Source organism: Phodopus roborovskii, unplaced genomic scaffold (assembly GCF_943737965.1).
Source record: "Phodopus roborovskii unplaced genomic scaffold, PHOROB, whole genome shotgun sequence".
NCBI classification, from domain to species: Eukaryota; Metazoa; Chordata; class Mammalia; order Rodentia; family Cricetidae; genus Phodopus; species Phodopus roborovskii.
In genome coordinates, this window is record NW_026126423.1 from 4314115 (window position 1) to 4336921 (window position 22807).

Sequence of the window (22807 nt, forward strand, 5' to 3'; positions counted from 1 at the left end):
AATTCTCCAAATGTTAAACTGTACCAACAGCTGGGAGCCAACTATGCAAGTATATGAGCTTATGAGGGACATTCACACTTAAACCACAGCAAATAGGTTAAGGAAAAGTGGTTTGTACATACCCAGTGGCTTTATTCAACCATTAAAAAATAGCCATTCTCTTACTTGCAAGAAAGTTTTGAGGACATAATGTTGAGAGAAATAAGTCAGACACAGAAAGTCCAGTTCTGCATATTCCCTCTCATACATGGACCCTGTGTCCAGAACAATGCTTACTAGGAGCTGGAAGGCTGGAAGCAAGGTTCATAGGAGAATAGATAATGGGTACCCATAAGCAATTAGAACTAGTAAATTCTAGTTTTAGAGGAATAGAATAGGGGTGAGAGCTGAGGTCATAGTAATGTATTATGTATTTTTTAAGTAACTAGAAGACAGTAGCCTGAAGTCTCCAAACACAAAGTAATAAAGAGATGGCAATGTTATGCTCCAATTTTGTTCATATATACTCCATGCACAGATTTCAGTATTATACCTTGCCTCAAGGTGTGAGGAAGTATAATCATTACCTGTTAATCAGAATTTGCTTAAGTTTTAAGGACAAGGAAAGGTTAAGTAGCACAATTTGACCTATATACACTGTGTGTATGTATTAAATTATTACATTCTGAAAGACTGATAAAGGAATAAGAGACAAACAAGAAAGACTAATTATAATAAATAGGCATGAAATCTTCCTTGGAGGACATAAATCTTGTCTGAGAATTAAAATTATATTAGACTCATTTGGCTATGTGATAAAAATAAGATCCAAACCAGATTAAGTAAGAACAGCTAGTGGTTTACATGGGAAGGATTTCTAGCTTTGGCAAGGATGGATCCAGGGGGTAACATGATGTTGTCAGATGTGGCCTTCCTCTCTACATGGGTTTACTATATCATTGTTCTACACAAAGATGATGGCAAAAAACAGGCAGTTACATTTTATCTATTTATGATAACAAAATGCCATAAATAGTGGCTTAAATAAGAGAAATTTGTTTCTCGCAGTCCACAAATTTATAAATTCAGAATTAAGGCACCAGTAGATTCCATGTATGGTGATGGAGCCCTTCCTAGACAGTTGCCTCATAATTACAACTCTACATAGCAACAACAAAATACAAGGAGCCTCTCCTGGGTCTCTAATAAAGTTACTAATTTCTTCATGGGGGGGGGGTCACCACCCCATGAATGAACAGTTTCACAAGGGCCTTGTAATATTTCCTTTTTATTACTGTGACAAAACACCATGACCCTGGAGTTAGGTAAATACGGAGATGGGGGAGACTCTGGGAGGAATTAGGGGAGGGGAAAGAATATATTGTATGAAATTCTTTAAATAAAAATAAACACAAAAAACACTTATACATAATTTATTATGTTGTAATTTCAAAAACAAAAACACACAATAAAACACCATGACCAAAAGTGACTTATGAAGAAAGAACTTATTTTGACTAATGGTTTCAAAAGATGAGTCCATCATAACATGGAAGACATGCCATAGGAGGAAGCCAAGTCACTGCATCTTTAATACAGAAACAAACCAGAGAGACAACTGGAAATGAGGTGAGGCTATCGGCATTCCAAGCCTGCTCTGCCTCCTAAGGGTCCCATAGCCTCCTCCAGCATTACCACCACCTGGGGACCGAGTGTTCAAATATCTGAGCCTATGGGAGACATTTTCAGTTCAAACCACCACAGCTCTCATTCCTAATCCAATTATTTAGAATGTAATATTTGAACATATGAATTGAGAAGGGGAGACACTGTAAACATTCAGACTGTAGTACATAAACCTAGTAATACCCTGATTGACTCATTAGCTAGGTAGCATGCCTCCCACAGCAAGAAGAGGGGAGTGATCAGAGAATTCCAGCAGAATCAGGTAGTGCTAAGGATCTATGATTCTTGCCAGTCCTCTCAGAGGCAAAAGAAAGGGCAGAGACATGGGCAAAGCACCTAGACAAATACAAGTATTACCAGATTTGATCTAACTGGATAGCATGCTGTGTGAGGACAAAGTGTTTTTGAGTAAATGGAAGAGCTTGGACCATGATGTAAAAGCAGGAAAATCAAGGAATGAATCTTCAGGTTTCTGTGGGATACAAGGTAATTCTGTATCAGTTCCTATAATTTTTTAATTAATCTAATTTCACAAATCTATTTTCCTTCACTGAGAATTTTATATTTGGACATAATATACATACATATCATACACATATAGGTGCAAGTTCAATATTTTAAAATGCACTGTCTCAACAATTTTCAGGTATATATCATAATATGTATGATAAACAATGGATCTCTTGAACTTATTCCTTCAAAGCAAAATTTTACAACTTTGACAAGGAACTCCCAAAGGTCCAATCAACCCCAGCCTCTGGGATAATTTTACTCTCCATTCTGTAAGTGTGACATTGCTATACCTTCTAAGTAAACCATGAGGCATTTGTGCTATGACTACTTTATTTCAGTTACTATGATGCCCACGTTCATCTGCATTGTCACAAATGACAGAACTCATTATTTTTCTTTTTATTCATTCTGTGTGTCTTTGATGTGTATCTTGATCCCATCCATCTCCCCATCCCTTTGCACCCACTCTCTACCCCTGCAATTACCCTCTCCCCAAACAAAAAACATTTAAGAGAAAAGGGGGAAAATAGAAATCTCATCATAGAAGCTTCACTGTGACCAGAGAATCATGCAGTAGACCCCTTCATTCATGTATCTTTCCTTGCAAGTGTTCATTGCAAAGAGCCATTGGTCTGGTTCCAGGCCTCTGGTTTCTACTGCACTATCGATGCTGGACCCTCACTAGGACTCTTCTTTAATATCCTGGTTTTTGCCCTGTGTTGTGGAGATCCTGCAGCTTTGGGTCTGTGGGTTCTTTCAATAATAACTGTCCTAATAAATGTGAACTGTTAAGTCACTGGGGATTTTATTCTGCATTTTTTGTAATGACCTGTTATGTTGAGATTCCAACAAATACTTTCTGAATATCAGTGCTTTCTTTAGAGAAGTGTCTAGTCTTGTGTCCATTTTAAACTATGGTGGTTTTATCAGAGTTGATTTTTGCAAAGTGATTGGTCAGTGTTTCTAACACATTAATGAGGAGACTGTTATTTCTTCATTGTTTGTTGAAGTCAATTTACCATAAATGTGTAGGTATCTTTCTAGGCTTCCTATTTTGCTTAGTGGGATATGTGCCTAGATTTATGTTGGCACTATACTGGTTTGTTTACTAACATGTTATGGCATATTTAAAAATCACTGAAAACTTTAAAATATTAGTATGAATTTGAAGATGACAGAGATAAATGGAAAGACAGAAAGTATTTCTGGACAGGAAAATACTGTCCTTAAAATGTCCATACAACACAAAGCAATATTTATCAAAACTCCAAAGATATTTTCTCAGAGAAATGAAAGGCAAAGCTAAATTTTTATGAAACTATAAATACCATGGGTAGCCAAAGCACCCTTAACCCAAAGAGCAAATGGAGTTACCACACTACCTGGTTCTAAATCCTAGTAATGGGTTGAATGTGATGGGAACATTCTATTTAAATTATATCCCATAATGAACACTTCTGCAAAACAACACACTAAATTGTGAGCATAAACTGTGAGTTTTCATTTCTGTGTTTCATAAATCTACTGATTTGTCTTAGAATATTGCCTTCTTCAACTTTTCCCAAAGTAAATTTTAATTCACTTAAAGCAGAATTTGATTTTATGCTCTTAGAACGTTAACTGTTTTGAGCAAATGATTAATAAATATATGTGGATGTTTCCCTGAATTTATAACAGTAATCGTAAAACCATCTATCACTTTTAAAAGCCGGTTTGGACCAGATGTTTGTTTGTTCTGTGGCACAGCCGTGCCTGGATGTGAATTCATTTTATGATTCACAGAATCCCCAGGGGCCCATGGTGATAGGATTGAAACCAGGCCAATTGATGTTTTAATCCTTTCTGTCCTTCAGGAAGAAATGGAATTAAAAACTAAGTTTCTGTTGTTCAGAATCTGTTGCACTGAGCTAAGATTGTAGATAGGATGCAGTATTAGATTCTTCTAAGTGGATTTATAATCTAAATTAGATACACAGGATAGTGACCTTGGCAAATAAAGGATAGAAGTGACAGCTTGGTGGGAAGTCAGCAAAAACAGAAGTACAGAGTACTAACTTGTGAATGGCATTTGTTGATGTGTATGATGGTGTAGGATTGCAAGGTCACAGTGCTGGATCTGTCTTCATCTCCATATACAGCTTCACTATGCATCTCTTCAAGATGGTTCCTACTCCACAGAGAAGATGGAGAGGTATATGAAAGAAAAAAATTAAATCACTTCAAACAAATAAAAATATTGCACAGCACAATAAAAAAAAAACATGGGCACACTGTATAAAGTACATCTAATCACTATCTTATAAAGCAGGTAATGAGGAAATTAAACTGTCACACCTCACAGGATATAACTCAAAGAAATAATAATCAATACATTTAAAATAAGTCACATTTTATTTCTACCTGTCATAGTAGGCAAATTTTTAAGATAAGTACTACAATAGATCTGTATGGTTTTGACTAGATGATAATAAATTATTAAATGATAATTTCATACATATTAACTAACATGAGCCAGTAGCTGTTACGTGCTTCCACGTATTTTTGTACAATACTAAATATGCTTCATAATACAGAAAACAGAAGCCCCAGACAGCCCTACACCTGGCTTCCTGTCCATGACCTCAAGCACAATAAATCATAGACAAACGGCATTAATTCCTGTTCTTTGTTATATGCTAACCTTAGCTGGTCCTACACCAATGTGGTTGTGTCCTGAGTAAACATAATTTAATTATGAAAGAATAAATATTTCTTACTCAGATTATTGAACATAGTCAGCTATCCCTCCCCCTAGTAGTCACTTTCTATGATAGGATGTGTTCTGTTGCATTTCTTAGGACACAGAGGACACCTCGGAAATTTCTAATGAAAGATGAATAAACAAAATTCTATCATAATCATATATAGGATATAATTATTATCACACTGATCTTTGAGAATATGCCTGGAACTATAACATATGACAAACTCTTAATTAGTATACTTATTTGATAGGAAACGTGCACAAAGTACCCCAGCACATTTATTTGCCATTACTTCTAGGACATCTGTGGTTTAAAACAGCTTTGGAAATAGTTATTTGAAAAAGATATGGTCTGATTTCTGCTGTGAAAGCTAAACTTTCTTTTGTGTTTTTGTGTGTTATGACACATGTTATTCATGCACCCAGAGAGGTCAGAAGAAGGAGTCAGATCCCCTGGAGCTGGAGTTACAGAAAGTTATGGGCAGTCTGGATGGGTGCTTGCATTTGAACTCCGGTCTTCCAGAAGAGCAGCAAGTGCTCTTCATTCCTAAGCCATCTCTTCAACCCGACAGTAAAATATTCTAAGTTCAGTGGTACACACCTTCATAGAGAGCAGTTAATAAAAATAACCATTAGGTCTAAATCTTCCCAGTCCAGTTTATATTGAGAAACACTGCTGTACACTCAAATCGAACGTTTTTGTTGATGGTATTTAAGGCAGAGGTACAAGACAGACATCTTCGTGAGCTATACATTTACATTTAAAAACCCTACATGAGCATGTTCACGGAGCTGGGTGAGGGTAAGCGCCATGGTCTGGTAGATCAAATCTTTGCTGTTTCGCAGGAGGCGGTGTGGTGCACACGGTACTTCTCTTCCCATTTGCTGATGCTCCCTGCTTTTGCTTCTCTAGGTTGACAGGCTGGATGTGGACGTCTTGTTCAGCAACATCGAGTCCGTGCACCAGATATCAGCCAAGCTACTGTCCTTGTTGGAAGAGGCCACAACAGACGTCGAACCGGCCATGCAAGTAATCGGTATGTTTGTTCTCTTCTACAGTTCTACAGTACAACAGGAAATAGTATTTTAATAACCCCCTGGTACTTTGGTTTTATGTTTCTGACTCACGGTGCTTCCCAGGAGATATATAAATGCTGAATCCGCCTTCAGGTTCATTGTAATTATGTAAACTCTACATGTGTTTCCAAATGGGTTTACAGACATTTGCCGAGGTCCTTCAGTAGCACTGAGCAGACAGAATTAATTTTTTAATCTTCACCCTTTCAGTCTCTCTGCTTTTCATGTAGTCTTTCATTTTGTTTTATGGCCGGTACTTCCTTGGTCCTTAAAGAATTAAATATTTTAATAGCTGTCTTGATTTCCATAATAATGGATTTTTAAATCATAAATCTATAAATTTAGTTTTTTAAATTGTAAGCATTTTATGTGAGAAGTATGTGATCGCCAAAGAACTTAGACAACATCTACATTTTCAGTGTTTTCACTTTACTCCTTTAGAAAATCTTTTCTTTTTTCTTTTACTAACTTTTTTATTGATTCTTTGTGGATTTTATGTCATGCACCCTGGTCCCATTGCTTCTGTCCTCCTTGTTCCTTCCCTCTGCCCTTGCAACTTCCCCTAAAACAAAATTTAAATGACCCCCCCCTGCAAAAGGCAAATGCAAAACAAAACAACAAATCTAGGCATGGCAGCTGTGTGGCCCAGTGAGACACAGAGGGTACCCTTTAGTCTGCACATCTTTACTTCAAGTGTTCATTGCGAAGAGTCACTGGTCTGGTTTAAGGCCTCTCTGGCTTCTGCTACACTATCAAAACCGGGCCCTCATGGGCTCCTCTTGTATATCTTATTATTGCCTTGTGTTATGGAGATCCTGGTACTTTGGATCTGCAGGTCTGATCATTTCACACGCTCCATGATCATTTGTGCACGTGTGTATACATATACATACATACACGTAGGAAATGTCTTTTAATGTCTACAGAGAATGCCATATGAAAAATATTCAACCTAAATTCTGTTTTCTTCATGTCTTGAGTTTGTACATAACTCCTCGAAAGAGGTTTATGTATCAATGCATAGTGCTATGTAGCTTAAGAATTCATTTTTTAAATGACCATTTTTGTAATTTTACATATATTACATGTTATAAAAATATTAGAACAATTGAGGACTATAGGGCAAGCATGGAGGGTTGTTTACATACTCCTCCAAACCTCCTGTCCCCCCTGCAGCTGGTCATTGCTGTTAGTCTTTGTAAAAGGTTTATTTGAGGCACACCCACATGGGCCACGCACACACACTTTCTATATTTATTGAATCCTCATTTTTATTGTGTGTTAGAGTTATAGAAAGGGAAAAAAATCATTCTTATTTAGTATGCATGTGGGTCCAAAATTTAGGCAATGAGCTGATCTTATGAAAAGGTGAATGAAAGGATTTGGTTGGGTTTAAATTCTATCTTTCCCTGTGGTTCAACATCCCCAGTACACTGTGATAATGTCTTCTTTCTCCAGAACGCTGTACACGTTTTCACTTTAGTAGGGATCATTGGGAGTTTATCAGTTTGTCCTAAAAAATAGGTATGAGCAGCAGTGTGCTTACAGAGGAAGGTGCTGTGTGGCACTGTTGGGCAGAGTGACGAGGAAATGATCATCTGACCCTCCCAAGCTCACGGTAACATCTCTCCTTGAAGTGAAGGCGTATGTCTGCTCCCTGTTAGAGCACTTCTATGCCTCCGCAAACCCTTCAGGAGAACATTTCAGATAGCGATCAAGGAAGGACTATGAGATACTGTGTACCTTTAAGTCATCCGTAATATTTTGACAAGCATGTTCCAGGTTGGGCAAAGATGTTCTTTAGAATTTTCTTTCCTCTTGGCATTAGTAGAAAATGGCAAACATATTTAGAAAATGGTGAGTGATTAAGCTGCTGTGAAGAGTCATATAGAGGAGGAGAAGGAGGGAAGGTATCTGGAGATACAGATGACAATGAAACCAAATTTGAAACCCAGGAGTTCAACCTCTAATGCCATCTCTTTCATGGCCTTGACTGCGTTCATTAGTGCAGCACAGTAAACTGAAATGCAGCCTGTTTCCTTCCCTAGCACTTTGGAGAGCCACATGCAGGCACTGGCTGATACAGTGAGGATACATGGTCCTCAGTAGCTACAAATGTCCCCTCATTGTTCTGGTGGCCCTTGGAGGTGTAGTTGATACTGCAGACCCTTCCATCACAGGCTAGCTGTGCCATGGCCTATGCTGAGTGGCACACTCTATGACCTATGAGAAGCATGAGGCTACCAGGGTGTCCATCAGTGGAGTTGGTGGGACATAGAAGGATTTACAGATTACATGCGAATGAAATGTGTGTGGGCACTAGAGACTGGCAGCTTTGCTTGGGGCCTTCTGCCTGTTCCTACTTGTTCCTACAGCAGCAGTCACGCTACTTGTTAGATGTTATATATCTGCCACTCTTGTTACTATTTGGTTATGCTTAGTCTTATTTTGCAATAAACCCTTCAGACATAAAGGCTGAAAGAATACACATAATGTAAGTATTGATTTTTCTTCTTCTCAGGAAAGTAGATGACAAACATATGAAAATCAGAATACTTACCCCATGTACCATAGGGACCTTAACACAGCCAGCACTGATCACAAACCAACTGAAATTTGCTGAAGAAGCAGCAACATTCACATCAGAAAACATTAGTCATTGTTTTAAAAAGATTGCTCAAGGCAGGTGATTGGGTACACATAGCTGCTTAAAGCGTGTTTATGAACCACTCCAAACAGCAAGATTGTCCGCAGACATCAGATGCCAGTTGCCCTCCATTAATTTCACTCAACCTTATTTCCAAGGTTCCTTGACTCTGTAAAACATATAAAAGCAATGGCTACTAATGAGGTGACACCATCCATAAAGGTTTTGCAGTTAAATGATGAGTGTGTCTGTCAATAGATAAAGCAAATATGGAATGCCAGTTCACCCTAATAATAAATGTTTAAATCAAAATTGCAGAAACAAACTAATTTGGGTAAATTGATTATTAAAACTTGATTTTCTGATCTCATGGTGTTTCCATAACCAACTTAAAAATTCAAGGTTCTAAGGCTTGAAGGATGGGTTAGCCGTTAAGACACATATTGCTTTTGCAGATGAATTATGTTTCACTCTTGTTCAGGGGTTCTCAGTCACTGGTAACTCCAAATTCAGGGTTTCCAATACACTCTTCTGGCCTCTGTGTACACCTAGAGTCTCTCTCCCTCTCTCTCTCTTTCTCTCTCTCGTACACACACACACATGCACACACACATACAAACACACTTAAAAATATAACAAATCTTCAAAAATATGGGTATTGTGACTACAAGTGACAATATGACTACACATAGGTAAAGCAAAAGATCACAGAAAAACATTGTTTTTACTAAAATAAAATCTGTAGTGAAGAAATTGTGTGATTCAGTTAATAAATCTGCCATTTTATTTCCATAAAAAAATTGGTCAAAATGTATGCATACTTTCCTATAGATAAAAACAGTGTGTGTGTGTGTGTGTGTGTGTGTGTGTGACAGACAATATCTAAAGACGAATTTGCAATTAAACTATGAAATTATCTTATGCATGATAGTCAAGACCTTTTTTGTTTCTGTTTTTCATTTTTCTCTTTCTTTATTCATCATTTTAAAATTTATTTTACATACCAAACACAGTTTCTCCTCCTGCTTCTCCTCCTGTTCCCTCCCACCAATCTCTCTTCTATACCACCCCCTATTTACTCCTCATCCATCTCTGTTCAGGCCTTCCATGGGAATCAACAGAGCATGGGGATAGGTTCCAAAGAATCAGCTCATGTATCAGGGACAGGTCCTGATCGCACTGCTAGGGGGCCCCACAGAGACCAAGCTACACAACTGTCACCCAGATGAAGAGGGTCTAGGACAGTTCCACGCAGGCTCCCTGTCTAGAGTCAGTGAGCTTCCACAAGCTTTGATCAGGTATCTGTGGGTTCCCCATAATGATCTTGACCCTCCCCCCTTCAATTTAGAATGCAAAGTTTCCCTATAGTGCTGTGGGCTAGTTTGCGAAGAGGCTATGGAATTGATTGCAGTGCATTCAGAAGCAGGACATGGTTTTAATTAAGTTATTCAGCAAATGGAAAAATTGGTTACAATTATAGAAAATATATTATAAACAAGAAGACATTGGAATTTATCCTCACCAAAAGAAAGAATGAGCCAGAAAATTAAACAATAAGAGCTCATGTTGTCTAAAATAGTTTTGGAATTCTGTAATTGGACGTTCATACACTTGGCTTATGGAAAGAGGCTTTTGATGGAACACTTCTAATTTATTTCATTTCATTTTTCTGAGTTTGTGTCTCACTCCACAGACCAGGCTGTCCTGGAAATCTTTATGATGCCCCCGACTCATCTCCTAAGTGCTGGGGTCACAGTCATGAGCCACCATGCTCGGCTTGATGCTCTTTTTTTACATGATAAAATTATATTTGTACTAGATTTCACAATATCACATTTTGAAAAATCATAACTAGAAATAATTTGGTAAGTTTTTTTCACTTGTAAAAAGAAAGAAAATCCAAACAAAGGCAAACAGATGGGAATTTCAAAAGTATTTCGTCTCAAATAAATATAAATGCGGATATGCAGAATTAGAATCTTAATATCTTCCATTTATCAGAATATCCTGAGCTTATTGGATGCTTCTGTATTTACAAGTCATTTTTTTAATTTAAAATGGTTTACAAATTTGACAGCTTTGATCTGAGGAGTCTCCGTGGATAAAAGCACTTGGTACATAAGCTCAAGAATGAGGAGTAGTGTTGGGAATCCCCAACGCTCGTGGGAAAAGCCAGGCATGGCAGTGCACACTGGTGCTGTGTGGGGAACAGGAGATCCGGGAGGGTTGCTGGGGCCTGCTGGCTGCCAGTCTAGCTGAAAAATGGGCAGTACCGGGTTCAGTGAAAGACCCTATTGAAAAGGGAAAAGGAAGAGAGCAAGAGAAGACACCCAGTGTCCCCCTTTCACATGTGGAAGGCTCACACATCTGCATACACAGTGACAAATATTTATACACCACACACATGCATGCACACACTCACACACACACACATACACACACACCACACACCACAAAAGAAATATGTAAACAAACAAACAAATAAATGCATATAAACATAAAGCTAGTATTAAATTACAACCAATATGACAAAATGAACATTGACAAACGTGGACATAAATAAACGGGAACGAAAACCCTCTCTCCAGTAGATTTCAATATATAAACACAGAAGCAAAGGAAAATAGAAAAATCCACTGGTAGGCAACCATCATCATTGTAAGTGTTTCATATGAAAGCCACTAATACGTGATATATACTAGGTGAAAGTTAGAGAGCACGGATTTCAAAGTCTCAAGACTAGTCATTTCTGGCATCAGAAGGAAGAATGGTACCCTCATTGTAAGAGACATGCCTTAATCAATTGATCAAGATCAAGAGCAGCGGGGAATATCAGCCTCTCATCACAAAACTTTTGCATCATACCAGTGGGCTTTGCCTCCAGAGTATATAGACACATCCAATCAGAGGAAAGCATTCAACGTACCAAAAAAAAAAAAAAAAAAAAAAAAAATAGGAAGGGACACCTGAATATAGAAAAAGGCCAGTTTCCTCTAACTGACAGTCATATTGTGATCATTTGCTATATTAACACAGGAAAGCCATGTGCAGAGTGTTGGGAAACTGTATTGCCTCTGTATTTTTATTATTATGAAGTCAGTTCAAGCTTTAAAATTAAAAAAGCATAGTTTATGGAGCCCATTCATTAAAAATGTGTATACTTCTAAATTTTGTAGTCATGACTGGAACAATTACAGAAATATCTCAGAAAACTAACACAATAAAGGCTGTGATGTAAAAAGTGTCAGTTGGAGCTTTGCTTTTAGAGCTTCTGAGCTGGCCTTGTGATGCTAAAAAAAGGAGGCAAAGTGATGTTTCACAATTGCTTGATAAGTTCTACTCCGTGATGGTAAAGAAAGAAGCCCAAACTACCCAGCCATTCCAAGAAACAGACACAGCCTTAGACAGATGAACACAGTCCTCCTCAGCTGCCTGGCCAGACACTGCTGACCAACTGACTGTGAACATGTAAGTCTGTCAGCACCACAGAGAGTCGAGCCATCCTAGTGAAACTGCCCAACCCTCAACCCAAGAATCTGACCTAATAGCTGTTTTTAGTCTTTTAGGTTTGGGGATGGTGTTTTTACCTGACAGTAATTAATTCCTATGGAATCCCAGGGGAAAAAAATACTTCAACTCAAATGCTGAGGAGGACTTGGCTTGGAATATGACATTTGTACGTGGACTTGACTAACTCAGACAGGTAGCAATTACATTTAAAAGGCAATCTTGATGAGAACAGTAAAGGCCCACGTCAGGAGAACACGGGAAGGTCTTGTAAGATCATTAGCATTCCAGTGTGCCTTAGACACTGTGCAAGAGGCCTCCATCATCCTCAATTAAGATACACATCAGTGCAGAGTTCAATGGCAGTTCCTATCACTAAATCTTTTATCACTTAGATTTCATAACATAAACTGATTGGGTGAGATGTTTCCAAAATCATGTTATCACATCAAAATGAAAAGCACAGGTGTTCCAACTCTTTGTCTTCAGACAGCAGGAATAAAAATTTGTGACTCACAGCTGTAGTGCAAGATCCACTAGATACCTCGATAAATGAGGAGGAGAAATTTACTCAACATACCGTGGTGTTTGGGTGAGGTTCAGGTTTATAAATAGATGCATATGCTTCCAGGTCTGAGAGAGATGAGGAAACTATCCAGATTCTGATGCCAAAATAGAAAGTGGATTTTAGAACCAGACTGAATCTGGAAAGGAAAGAAAGTTGTTTTAAAATCCCTAGAGATGATCTTTGGTTCTTGTTTATATTGAAATTGAACTTATTCTACAGCAGTATATGAAAATAGTAAGCAAGGACCAAAAAAAAAAGATGATTCAGACTTTAAAGGCATAATTATGTCTTTTAATATCAAGTTGAATTAGGATCTATCTTCTTCTATTGCTTAATTGTGGGCAAGTTATGAAACCTCATTGAAGTTCAGCTTCTTATCTGGAAATTGAAGGTGGTAATATTTACCTCATATGAGTTTTATGAGGATTCAATAAAATCAAGTATAATGAATATCCAGTTCTTGTTTTTAATAATACTTGATGTGACTAAATTGCTATTATCTTAGCCATTCTAAATGTACACATCTAAACCAATGGAATATAATGCAAATTCATTTTGGAAGTTGTAGTCATGATTTACAAAAAAAAATAAGATTTGAATTATGTAGTTTCTCTATGCCTCCTGGTGTCCACACACCTTTATAATTCATATACATAATGATACATTTTTACTTTAAGTAGGGAGGTTTAGCCTATCCTATGTCACTTCTGTGCTTGGCAGAGTGAGTGATAATTTCTGAAGCTGATTTCACAAAGACTGCCCTCAATGACCTATGGCTTCCAGCTCCCACATGTCCTAGACCCACATTGACTCTGACTGTGATAGTAACTGGGCTAAGCACCAAGAAAGTAGAATAATATCTGCTCATGTAACATGACCAATTAAGAAGTCCTTCTGTCTTGTTGGAAAGGTGATGTGGTGAAACAACATGGAGAGAGGTAGAGAAATTGGTTCAGCCATCTCAGTATCTCAGCAAAACTACGTATCTAATTGTCTGTCAAGGGACCAGACTTGTGAATGAGCCATCTTAGCCATCACTATCCAGTGATGTCCTCCCATAACTGCATCCCCAGAGAACATGAAGTAAAGTCATTCAGCTGACCCAAGTGAGCACATAAAATAGTAATAGAAAATCAAAATTATTGTTTTAATCAAATATGCTTTTGAACAATGGTTTGTTACATAGTATTAAAGAACGTAACTAACAATTGTGTTGTCTTAGGTATATTTGGGAAACTGTGGTGCTTCAAAGTATTTTAAAGATGACTGCCAAGAATATGCTGCAGTCTACTTTACACACTCACCTCATACATAGAGAACAGGACTAGAAGCAGCTTGTGAAAAGGGAACTGTAATTTCTCATAAGCTTTTTCATGAGGGTGAGTTTTTATTCAGAGGAAGATAATTTGGAGTTTCCCATATCTGATGTTCAGTAGGTTAACCACTGTTGTAAGATAGCAGTTCTATGTACTCTTAAAGCTTTGTCTCTTTTAACAGAGTGGGGGGGCTTCATCCCAGATGTAAAATAAATAGATTTTCCCTGAATAACTACACCCTTCTTCAGCCTAGAGGTCTCTCCCTTATCTACAAGTCCTGCCTAACCTATTCCTGCCTAGCAACTGGTCATTTAGCTCTTTATTAAACCAGTGAGAGCAACACATCTTCTCAATGTACAAAAAGACTACTCCACAGCACTGTCCTCAATCCCAGAACCATCAGCATCTGCACATCCCTGAGGACATCCATCCTCCAGGAAGCTAAGAGTTGATGAGCATGCTGGGATCAAATTCTGAAGGTGCACAAAGGCCAGGAAATAGCACAGGCTTTGGAGGAGACAGATTTGGCCTTTAACTGTGGTTGTATCACTACAGTTCAAGCTGTGGGAAGACCATTGGGACAGATGATGATTGCATTTGCCTGTTCTGGGTAGAAAACCAAATGATAGACTGAGCTAAAATGGACTCATTTTTGGTTCATAACGAGAGAGCTCCATTGCTGTATTCAGGATCTGTGTAGCTCTTTACAGCTTTACCTTACAAACTCCTCAGCTTGTAGCTTTGAAATTGTGACTCCATGATAACTGTTCCAATTTCAGTGATAACTGTTCCAATTTCAGACGCAACTTCCTGTAAGAAAAACTTCTTCCTGTGAAGCACTTTTCACATTGCAGAGAATATTTTACACATGGAGTTATTTCATAACATGGATGCAAACATACTTATGGAGGTGTACTTTGCCACTCCTAACTATCAGAAATTTGAGAAATAACCAGACCTATATTCAAGCAGGTGTATGGTCAAACCAAATTCTGTGAATTTGGAAGAAGAGCTCTGAACAACAGATTCACAACAGTCAATGGATCCCAGATCTATTTGTTCAGAATTTAGATGGATATGGCAAGACTTCCATAGAAGAAGGATGCAGGATTTAAGGCAAACTGCGTAGTCCTTGTCAATATAAGCTCCATTATGTGAAGAGTTTGTCTACTGTTATGTCTGTTATGTCCCCAAGGGCCAAGAGCACTGTATACAACAAGTACTTACTGAATGCATGAAATATAGAGATAAGGAAGTTATGCTGCTAACAAGTCAATCTGTAGTTTGCTCCAGTGTTATTGTTGGAGGCTGTTAAGCGCCATGGGGGGAGGAGCAGGTGGGTCTCAGAAGAGCTATTTGATAGCATGAGATATACAGGTTGATCTAAGAATGAGGCCTTCCTCTATGTCACCTGCCTTGAGTACGGAAAGGATACTGAGCCTTTATTCAGCCAGAAGACCCTCAGCTTTCTCAGAGAAGCAAGCTGGTCTCAGAATGTCAGCTGTGAGGAATCCCCCATCCTGGCTTTAAAACACACAGAAAGGAAAGAGTTTCGTGACAAGACCATGAGTTACCACCAAAATAAACAGCTGGGTTCTTGACCATCTGAGCAGGACTAATACTTCACAAGCATGCATTCCATTGCAGACAAAAACTGGTTAGGCTTTGGTCTGTCCACATTATACTACAAACAGAAGGGAACCCAGGCCAGAGTTCCTTCCTTCTCATTTCCCACCTGGCTCTACTGCCCATGATTGCTCCCTGTGTCCTGTGGCTTGAAATTCTGTAAAGATGTCACCTCAATTGCTGGAAAGGCCAGAGTGACTCCCCCTCCCCCCCACACACACACACAGGACAGCTTTCCATAGCTTTGGACATGGTACCGTCACAGACAGGACATGCCTCCCATCTCCCCTTTTCCCTTTCATGGTCCAGTTTCCATCACTGGTCCCAACTCCACACTGATCCCTGACTCCTAAAACCACTCGCCTGCACATGTGGTACATTCACCACTAAAGCTTCAGAATTACAGGCCAAATGGATACATTTTTTTCCTGAGCATCTCTTATGCTACTGCTTTTGAAGAGCTTTTACTGAAATGCTTTTTTTTTTTTTTTTAAATCAGAAGAGAATTATCTTGAGCCCCAGGGAATTACCTGAAGCCATAGTTACTGGCAAAAAAAAAAAAAAAAAAACCCACTGAACTCTTCCTTTAAGAATTCATTTAAAGTTTCCAGCCCACTCCCATGAAAACAGTGTTTTTCTTACTTAAAGTACTTTAATAGACCTGATGCTCAAAGTACTTTAATAGACCTGGTGCTCAACACACTCATCTATTTAACCCATGGGAGCACATCCCATTGGTCACCTGTGTCTGGTCTGGATTGTACATTCTAAACAGCACCCGTGGGTGCCTTCAGCAGTCACTCTTATTTCCAGGCTAGGTGAGGCTCATGGTAAGGAACTGTGGCTCCCTTAGGTGGCAGTCACTCGCCTACCTTTTCCCACTTTCCCTCATCACTCTCCAGGCTTAGACAACAGAGTGAGTCTGTGAGAAAATGGACAGGCATATGAATGAATTGACACCTGGCCTGCTAACCTGCCTTATTTAGTCTAAGAAGCCGGGCTCCCAGCAAAGGAGGACAACCAGGTTATAGAAAACACACTTGGATTTTCTGCATGCTACAGGCAAGGCTCTTGCTGTTGGGAAGGACATGTCTAAGCTTTTGTCACCCAGGAAAGTGACACCTAGAGGCCTAGAGCATCATATCAGACCTCCAATCTTCTTCCAAAAGAGTGGCCCCATTTATCCCTGCCCTGGGAGCCATCCTACTTCCTTCCCTGGATTCTTAATAGTCTGTCTTGACAAACAAGTTTCATTTAGAACCACAGAAAACTTTAGAGCTATAACCCAGGCCTTTAATTTTTTTTGTCTCTAAAAATATTTAATGGAAATTCAATGCTAAAAGGAAAACACTATTTACAAGTATGTAAAGATGTTCTTTAATGTATTAAGATACATAGCTCATTCACCTGATTTTGAATAAGAGTTACAAGATGCCATTACGGCTATTACAATTCAGTTTTTAACATGTAGTCCAAACCTCTCAGGGAGCTTGTAGAAGATGAATTCTTCCTCACTCAACAGCCATTAATTGCCTATAGCTCTTTCTCTGGGGATGGGGGTCAGACCTTTAATTCTTAACTGAAATTATTTAAAACATCATCTTAACTGATGTTTTAGAATTGAACTTGTAGTGCTTTATTTTTGGTTATTAATACAATTAACTGCCTACTTTAAACATTTCATACACTTCAAAAATGAAATGTTATGAATCAGTATTTCTCCTACAATGTTTCCTTCTAATGAAGAAAGGAAATATGGTGTATTGATGAGAATTAGTTTCATCGGGGAGAACAGACAAACAGAAACAAAACATCTGTGGTATGAGATGTGCTTATTTCTGTGTGATACAAACACACGGGAACTTGTGTCCTCAAGCTAGTGGCACCTTTGCATCGTCTTCGGGGTTTTGCAGCACAGAGAAATAAGTATGCCTTCTTACACCAAAAATATTTGGTGTAAGCTTCCTATTGCTTTAGGGGGAAAAAACAAAAAAAAACAAACAAACAAAAAAAAAAGCCAGGATGTTGCTAGGTGCTGGGAGGTGAAGACAGCACACCCTGTAAATCCCAAATTCCAACCTCAGCTACATTTCTCACTGTGTGGTGCTGTCATGTGTTCCTTAGAATGGGACAGATCTGAAAAATACACCACTAGCTACTTTTATCACATGCAAACACTGTAGACTAAAATTATGAAATCCAAGATGGCTGCCGTATATTTTCATAACAATATATATTAGTCAATATATGCAACATAGACTTGAGAAATTGTCTTGGAATCATGTACCTACCCACAATCCACCATTGTCTTCAAATGTCATCATAAGGCACAAGACTGATCTTGGCTTTGTTGGGTTTTTTTTCCTAGTTCCCATTTATCCTCTATGACTGTGCCTTCTCTTGCTTCTCTGAGGCCTCATCTGCTTGTCTCTCAATGTAAGAGCTCATAATCACTGGACCTTCATACTCCGTTCCCTCTCTCTCTCTCTCTGGACTTCTCTGTAACAGCCATATTAAATCTACAACTTCTGCTCCCCTCACTTTGCAACCTGATATCACTCCCATATGTCTATGTATTACTTCCCTGGATTGCATACTCACATATCCAAGTCCTCACAGAACATCCCACTTGACTACATAATGAGCAATTCTGACTCACTACGTCTTTGGCTAAACTCATTACCTTTGCACCTTAAGCCCTTTCCATGCCTCATCTTTGTTCAGCTACACGGAATCGTGGAATGATGCTTCACTGTTCATGTGCTGTCTCCCTGCCCTTTTGCTCCTCTCTTCTCTCTCCTCCCGACTTTGGAGTCCCTCGTTACACCTACCCCGCCTTTGAGTATTTGCATGGACCAGCTACTGATTTAGAATCATTGCGTAGCTAACTGTTACTGTTACTATCGTTTTACAAATGAGGAAATTACAGAACCAAGAGGGCAGATAGCTTCCCCAAGTGTAGACGTTTCAAAAGTAGTAGAACCTGGATCTGAACGCAGGCAGTTGCACATTTTTTTGTCCTTGTGATTCTGGGGATTGAATCCAGGCCCTCACACAGGATAAGCGTGGGCTTTATCTCCGAGCTACATCCCCAGCCCACAGAGCACTCTCAACTGTTGCACGCCCCTGTGCTTGCCCTTAGTTCTCTTTCTTTTATGATTGATTTCTCTTCTCTTGTCTCAACTCCTTTCTTCGATTCCACCTCAGCATCAGGATAATCTTCCAAAGCATTATCTAGTCTTGTCATACCATTGCCTAAAATCTCTGTGTGCTTTTCTGTCTCCTTCAAGCTCCGCTCTTCAGTGGTATACACTCTGCTTTGGGACCTGATACCTGCACAGCTTATGGTGCTTCCCCACTGTCTTAGAGCCTCTGGCCTTCCATCCTAGGCTATTCAGGGATTCTGCGTACATTTTGCCCTCCCTTAGAGGCTGAATGTGTTCCCCTCTGTGCTGCCCAGCTTTCTAGTTCTGCACTTTCATATGGAACAGTGAAGGGAACTTAACGCTTCTCTCTCGCCCTTGCTGGCTTATATAAGTTATTTGAACAAACTGTGGGTTCTTTGTATCCGCAATACAAACTATAGTGCTCAGTGCAAAACAGTCATCTGATAAGTCTTTGTTAAATAAAGATGAACTAAAAAGAATAACCATACTCGTTCCCATTTGAGGCATGTTCTTAAACGAAGCCTCAGATTAGCTTTCCTGAATATCATGGCTTCACCCTAAATTTGCATACCAACAGAGGAAATTCAGAAAGATACAGGTTCTACACCATGGTGCATGGGGTTCTAAAAGACAGGAAGAGGTGAATCAACCAGAATATAAAACTAGAAGAAGCTAAATACATTGACATCAGTGACAGTGACAGGCAACTGCCTGACCCACCAGGACAGAGACTATGTTTGGGGAAATTGCTAAGTTGATGGCTAAAGAAATTGAAAACAGAGTCGGTTTTTTTTTTGTTTGTTTGTTTGTTTGTTTGCTTGCTTGCTTCTTCTCCTTTGTGAAATAGATGCTTTGGGGTAATGTCACTGCCACAAAGCAAGTTTTCCCCATTTGGCTGTATAATTTTTAAAAGAAGAAAATGGCAGTTTCATGTTCTAGGATTTTGGCACCTTTGTGCCAGGCAGCCAGAGTGAAATCACCTTCCTTGGTCTTGGCTCTTTCCTTTCTCCACTGCTAATCATCCTTCCAGCACACTGAGCAGTTGTCCTTCACCACTGAAGAAATGCAGCCAAGACTTACGTTACCATGGAAACGGAATCACTTTTGGCTGGGAGACACCTCCCTTCATCAGCACTATTATGAAGCAGAATGGGCTGGGAGGGGAATCAAATATTCTGCCCACCCATGCTATTGCTGGCCTCTGGGTGAATAAACGACTTTCAATTAGAGTACTTAAACATCTTTTAACTTCAATAATTATTATTAGAGCCCCAACAGAATTTTACTCAGGGAATTAAAAAAGAAGAAGAAGCTGTTGCTCTCTGTCAAGAGGAGGACCTGGAAATTCTGGGCCACTGCTGTTAAAAACATATGAGGGAATTTGCAAGTGATGGTTTGCTTGCATATAAAGCAAGTATTGCCTCTGATTTTTAACTTTCTGATTTGACCATATGTATTTGTCAGGCTGTCCCTTGTTCTGTCCTCTTTTTCTTAAGTCTCTATTATTACCTCATTTGTAGTGAACGTGCGTATTTGTTGTGTACGTATGTATATATAGAGAAATGTTCTATTTGTTGAAATCTATTTTTATTTATGTGTATGTCACATGTGTGCAACTGTCACAAAGGCCAGAAGAAGGCATTAGATTCCCTGACCTAGAGTTAGAGGTGACTGATAGCCACCTGATGTGGGTGTTGGAAACCAGTTAAGAGCAGCAAGCACTCTGGACTGTTGAAACATTTCTCCGCCCACGTTCCTATGTTTTTATCTTTTTCCTTCCAAATCCTACTGTTTACCTTCGAGAGAACCTTAGGAAATGTTGCTAGCAAACTAAAGATCAAAAGAAAGAAAGAAAGAGAGAGAGAGCGAGAGAGAGAGAAAGGAAGGAAGGAAGGAAAGTAGGAAGGAAGGAAAACCACATACCTTAAATCTGGTTTCATATCTTATAATTTTAAAAAGTCAACAATATCTTTTTTTCCATTTTAAGCATTTATTATGTATGCACTTACTTAGAGTTTTGTACACACTATCTCTCTTAATTATCATGATACCTACATGAAACGGACTCTCTTATAGCTAGTAATTTATACGTGAAGAGACAGAGTCAGAGAATTAAAATGATTTTCTTAACTCTCAAAGTCAGTCAGTACTATAGCTTGATTTAAACATGGTCAAACCACTCTGATCTAGTCAGCTCTTAACTGTGATCCTGTGCACCAGCCTGTTGAGCTCTCCATTTGTTTTATAAAAGGGAGAAAGGAGAGGCAGGGGATGCTGGAGAAAAAGGGGGAGGAAGAGAAGGAAAGCGGAACTACCCATTCTGTGCCTGGCATCCCTTCCCTATATTGTGGGGACCAGGGGGGACAGACCTAACTTTTTACTACACTCAGCTCTGAGGAACAGTGCCTGACATGTCACTCTGGTCTGATGAGGTCATTTTGTCTTTGTTTTGCATTGCTCAGGAGAGGTATTCTTGCAGATTAAAGGGCCACTGGAGGATGTTTATAAGGTCTACTGCTACCATCATGACGAAGCACACAGTGTCCTGGAGTGCTACGAAAAGGAAGAAGAGCTGAGGCAGCATCTGAGCCACTGCATCCAGTCCTTAAAGTAAGGCCTTTCCCATCCACCCTGGCTGCTCAGCAGGAGCCATGCCAGGTGGGCAGAGATGAAAGGTCCGCACTTCAAGGGGCTCCCTCAGACCCCTGCTTTATGAAAAGCCAATGCACTTGCACTGTAAGCCCGGATTGACTTTTGTTGCCCCCTCAAGAGGATGACTGAAAACACTTGGCAAAGATTCAAAACTTCGCAGAGATGGGGGGAGATGCAATATTGTCAAACAGCAATGATATAAAATAAATAAGATATGAAAGGTAGGCATTCTCACAGGCCAGGGGGCAGTGAGTTGATTACATTGGTGGAATTCCCGAATAGTCCTCCTTGTTGCCCTAATTCACTGTGGGGAGATTGTGAGGATGATTAAGGCCTGTGAAAGTTAGCTTCAGGACAATTAGACCCCCTGCCGTCCTCATCCACATGTGAGGAGGCAGTAGTGATGCTAGGCAAGTTTCAATGAGAGTCTTTAAACTCTTGCTGTTCTCCAAGCAGTTAATAAGCACAGGTTTTATCTTACCTTTGTAAATAGGGGACTGTGAGCCGGTGCTTGGTCTGACCTTCTCCATGAAACTAAAGTCACATATAGAGCTATGTGTCTTGTCCTTTCTCCTTGTCCTCGTCCTGTTGAGTTCTCCTAAAGGCTTTCATCCTTGAGGACTCTATACTGTGGGATGGGCTGCATCCGGTGGGGGCTAAACAGCTGGAGGAGCAGAAGTGTTAAGCAAGATGTACCAGTGTGAAACTCTATTGCGTGAGAGAAAGCGGGGAGTCCTCCTTTGATAGAAGTTTGTAGCAGTATTGGAAAGCAGTGGAGAGACTAAGTGAGACCACACTGGAGGAAGATTGTCCGGGCTCCAATTAGAACTGAAAATTAGTTTAACTTTCTTCCCATGGCTTCCAAAAAAAAAAAGTGCTTTGATTGAATTTCAACTTCATTGCCCTCTACTGGCCAAAATTGCAGGTTTTTAAACATTTTCCCATGTCAACTCAAAGAAAAATTAAAGTGTAAAATTGTATTTGCCTAAGTAAGTTCATATACGAAGAACAAGTCCTCTACATCCTCATGTCAGATAATGATGTCCTGTGTACAAAACACCTTCTCACAGCACATGTGCATCTTAGGTCACTTTCCTTCAGGTTCTAGAAACAATGGGGGGAGGGGACACATAACACTTGAAGAACTGGCTCCTTCGATTAATCGGCATTATCTGAGCTCAAGGCCCAAGGGACCTGGACAGGAAACTAGACAGTTGAGCTCCATCGCCCTCCCCCCGGCTTCTCTAAGCTGCTTGGGTGAGGATAAACATTAGCATGCTGTGCAATAAACTTTTGATTCTTAAGCGAACAGAGCCCACTACAGTA

At 39.4% G+C, this 22807-nt stretch overlaps 1 protein-coding gene across 1 annotated transcript in view; it reads left to right on the forward strand.

Moving 5' to 3' along the window:
- Arhgef38 (Rho guanine nucleotide exchange factor 38) overlaps positions 1–22807 on the forward strand; it is a 106484-nt gene that overhangs the window by 51914 nt on the left and 31763 nt on the right. The window contains exons 3-4 of the mRNA XM_051185421.1: positions 5835–5958; positions 21292–21439. Of these exons, the coding sequence (XP_051041378.1) occupies positions 5835–5958; positions 21292–21439 (272 nt within the window). The remainder of the gene's footprint in view (positions 1–5834; positions 5959–21291; positions 21440–22807) is intronic.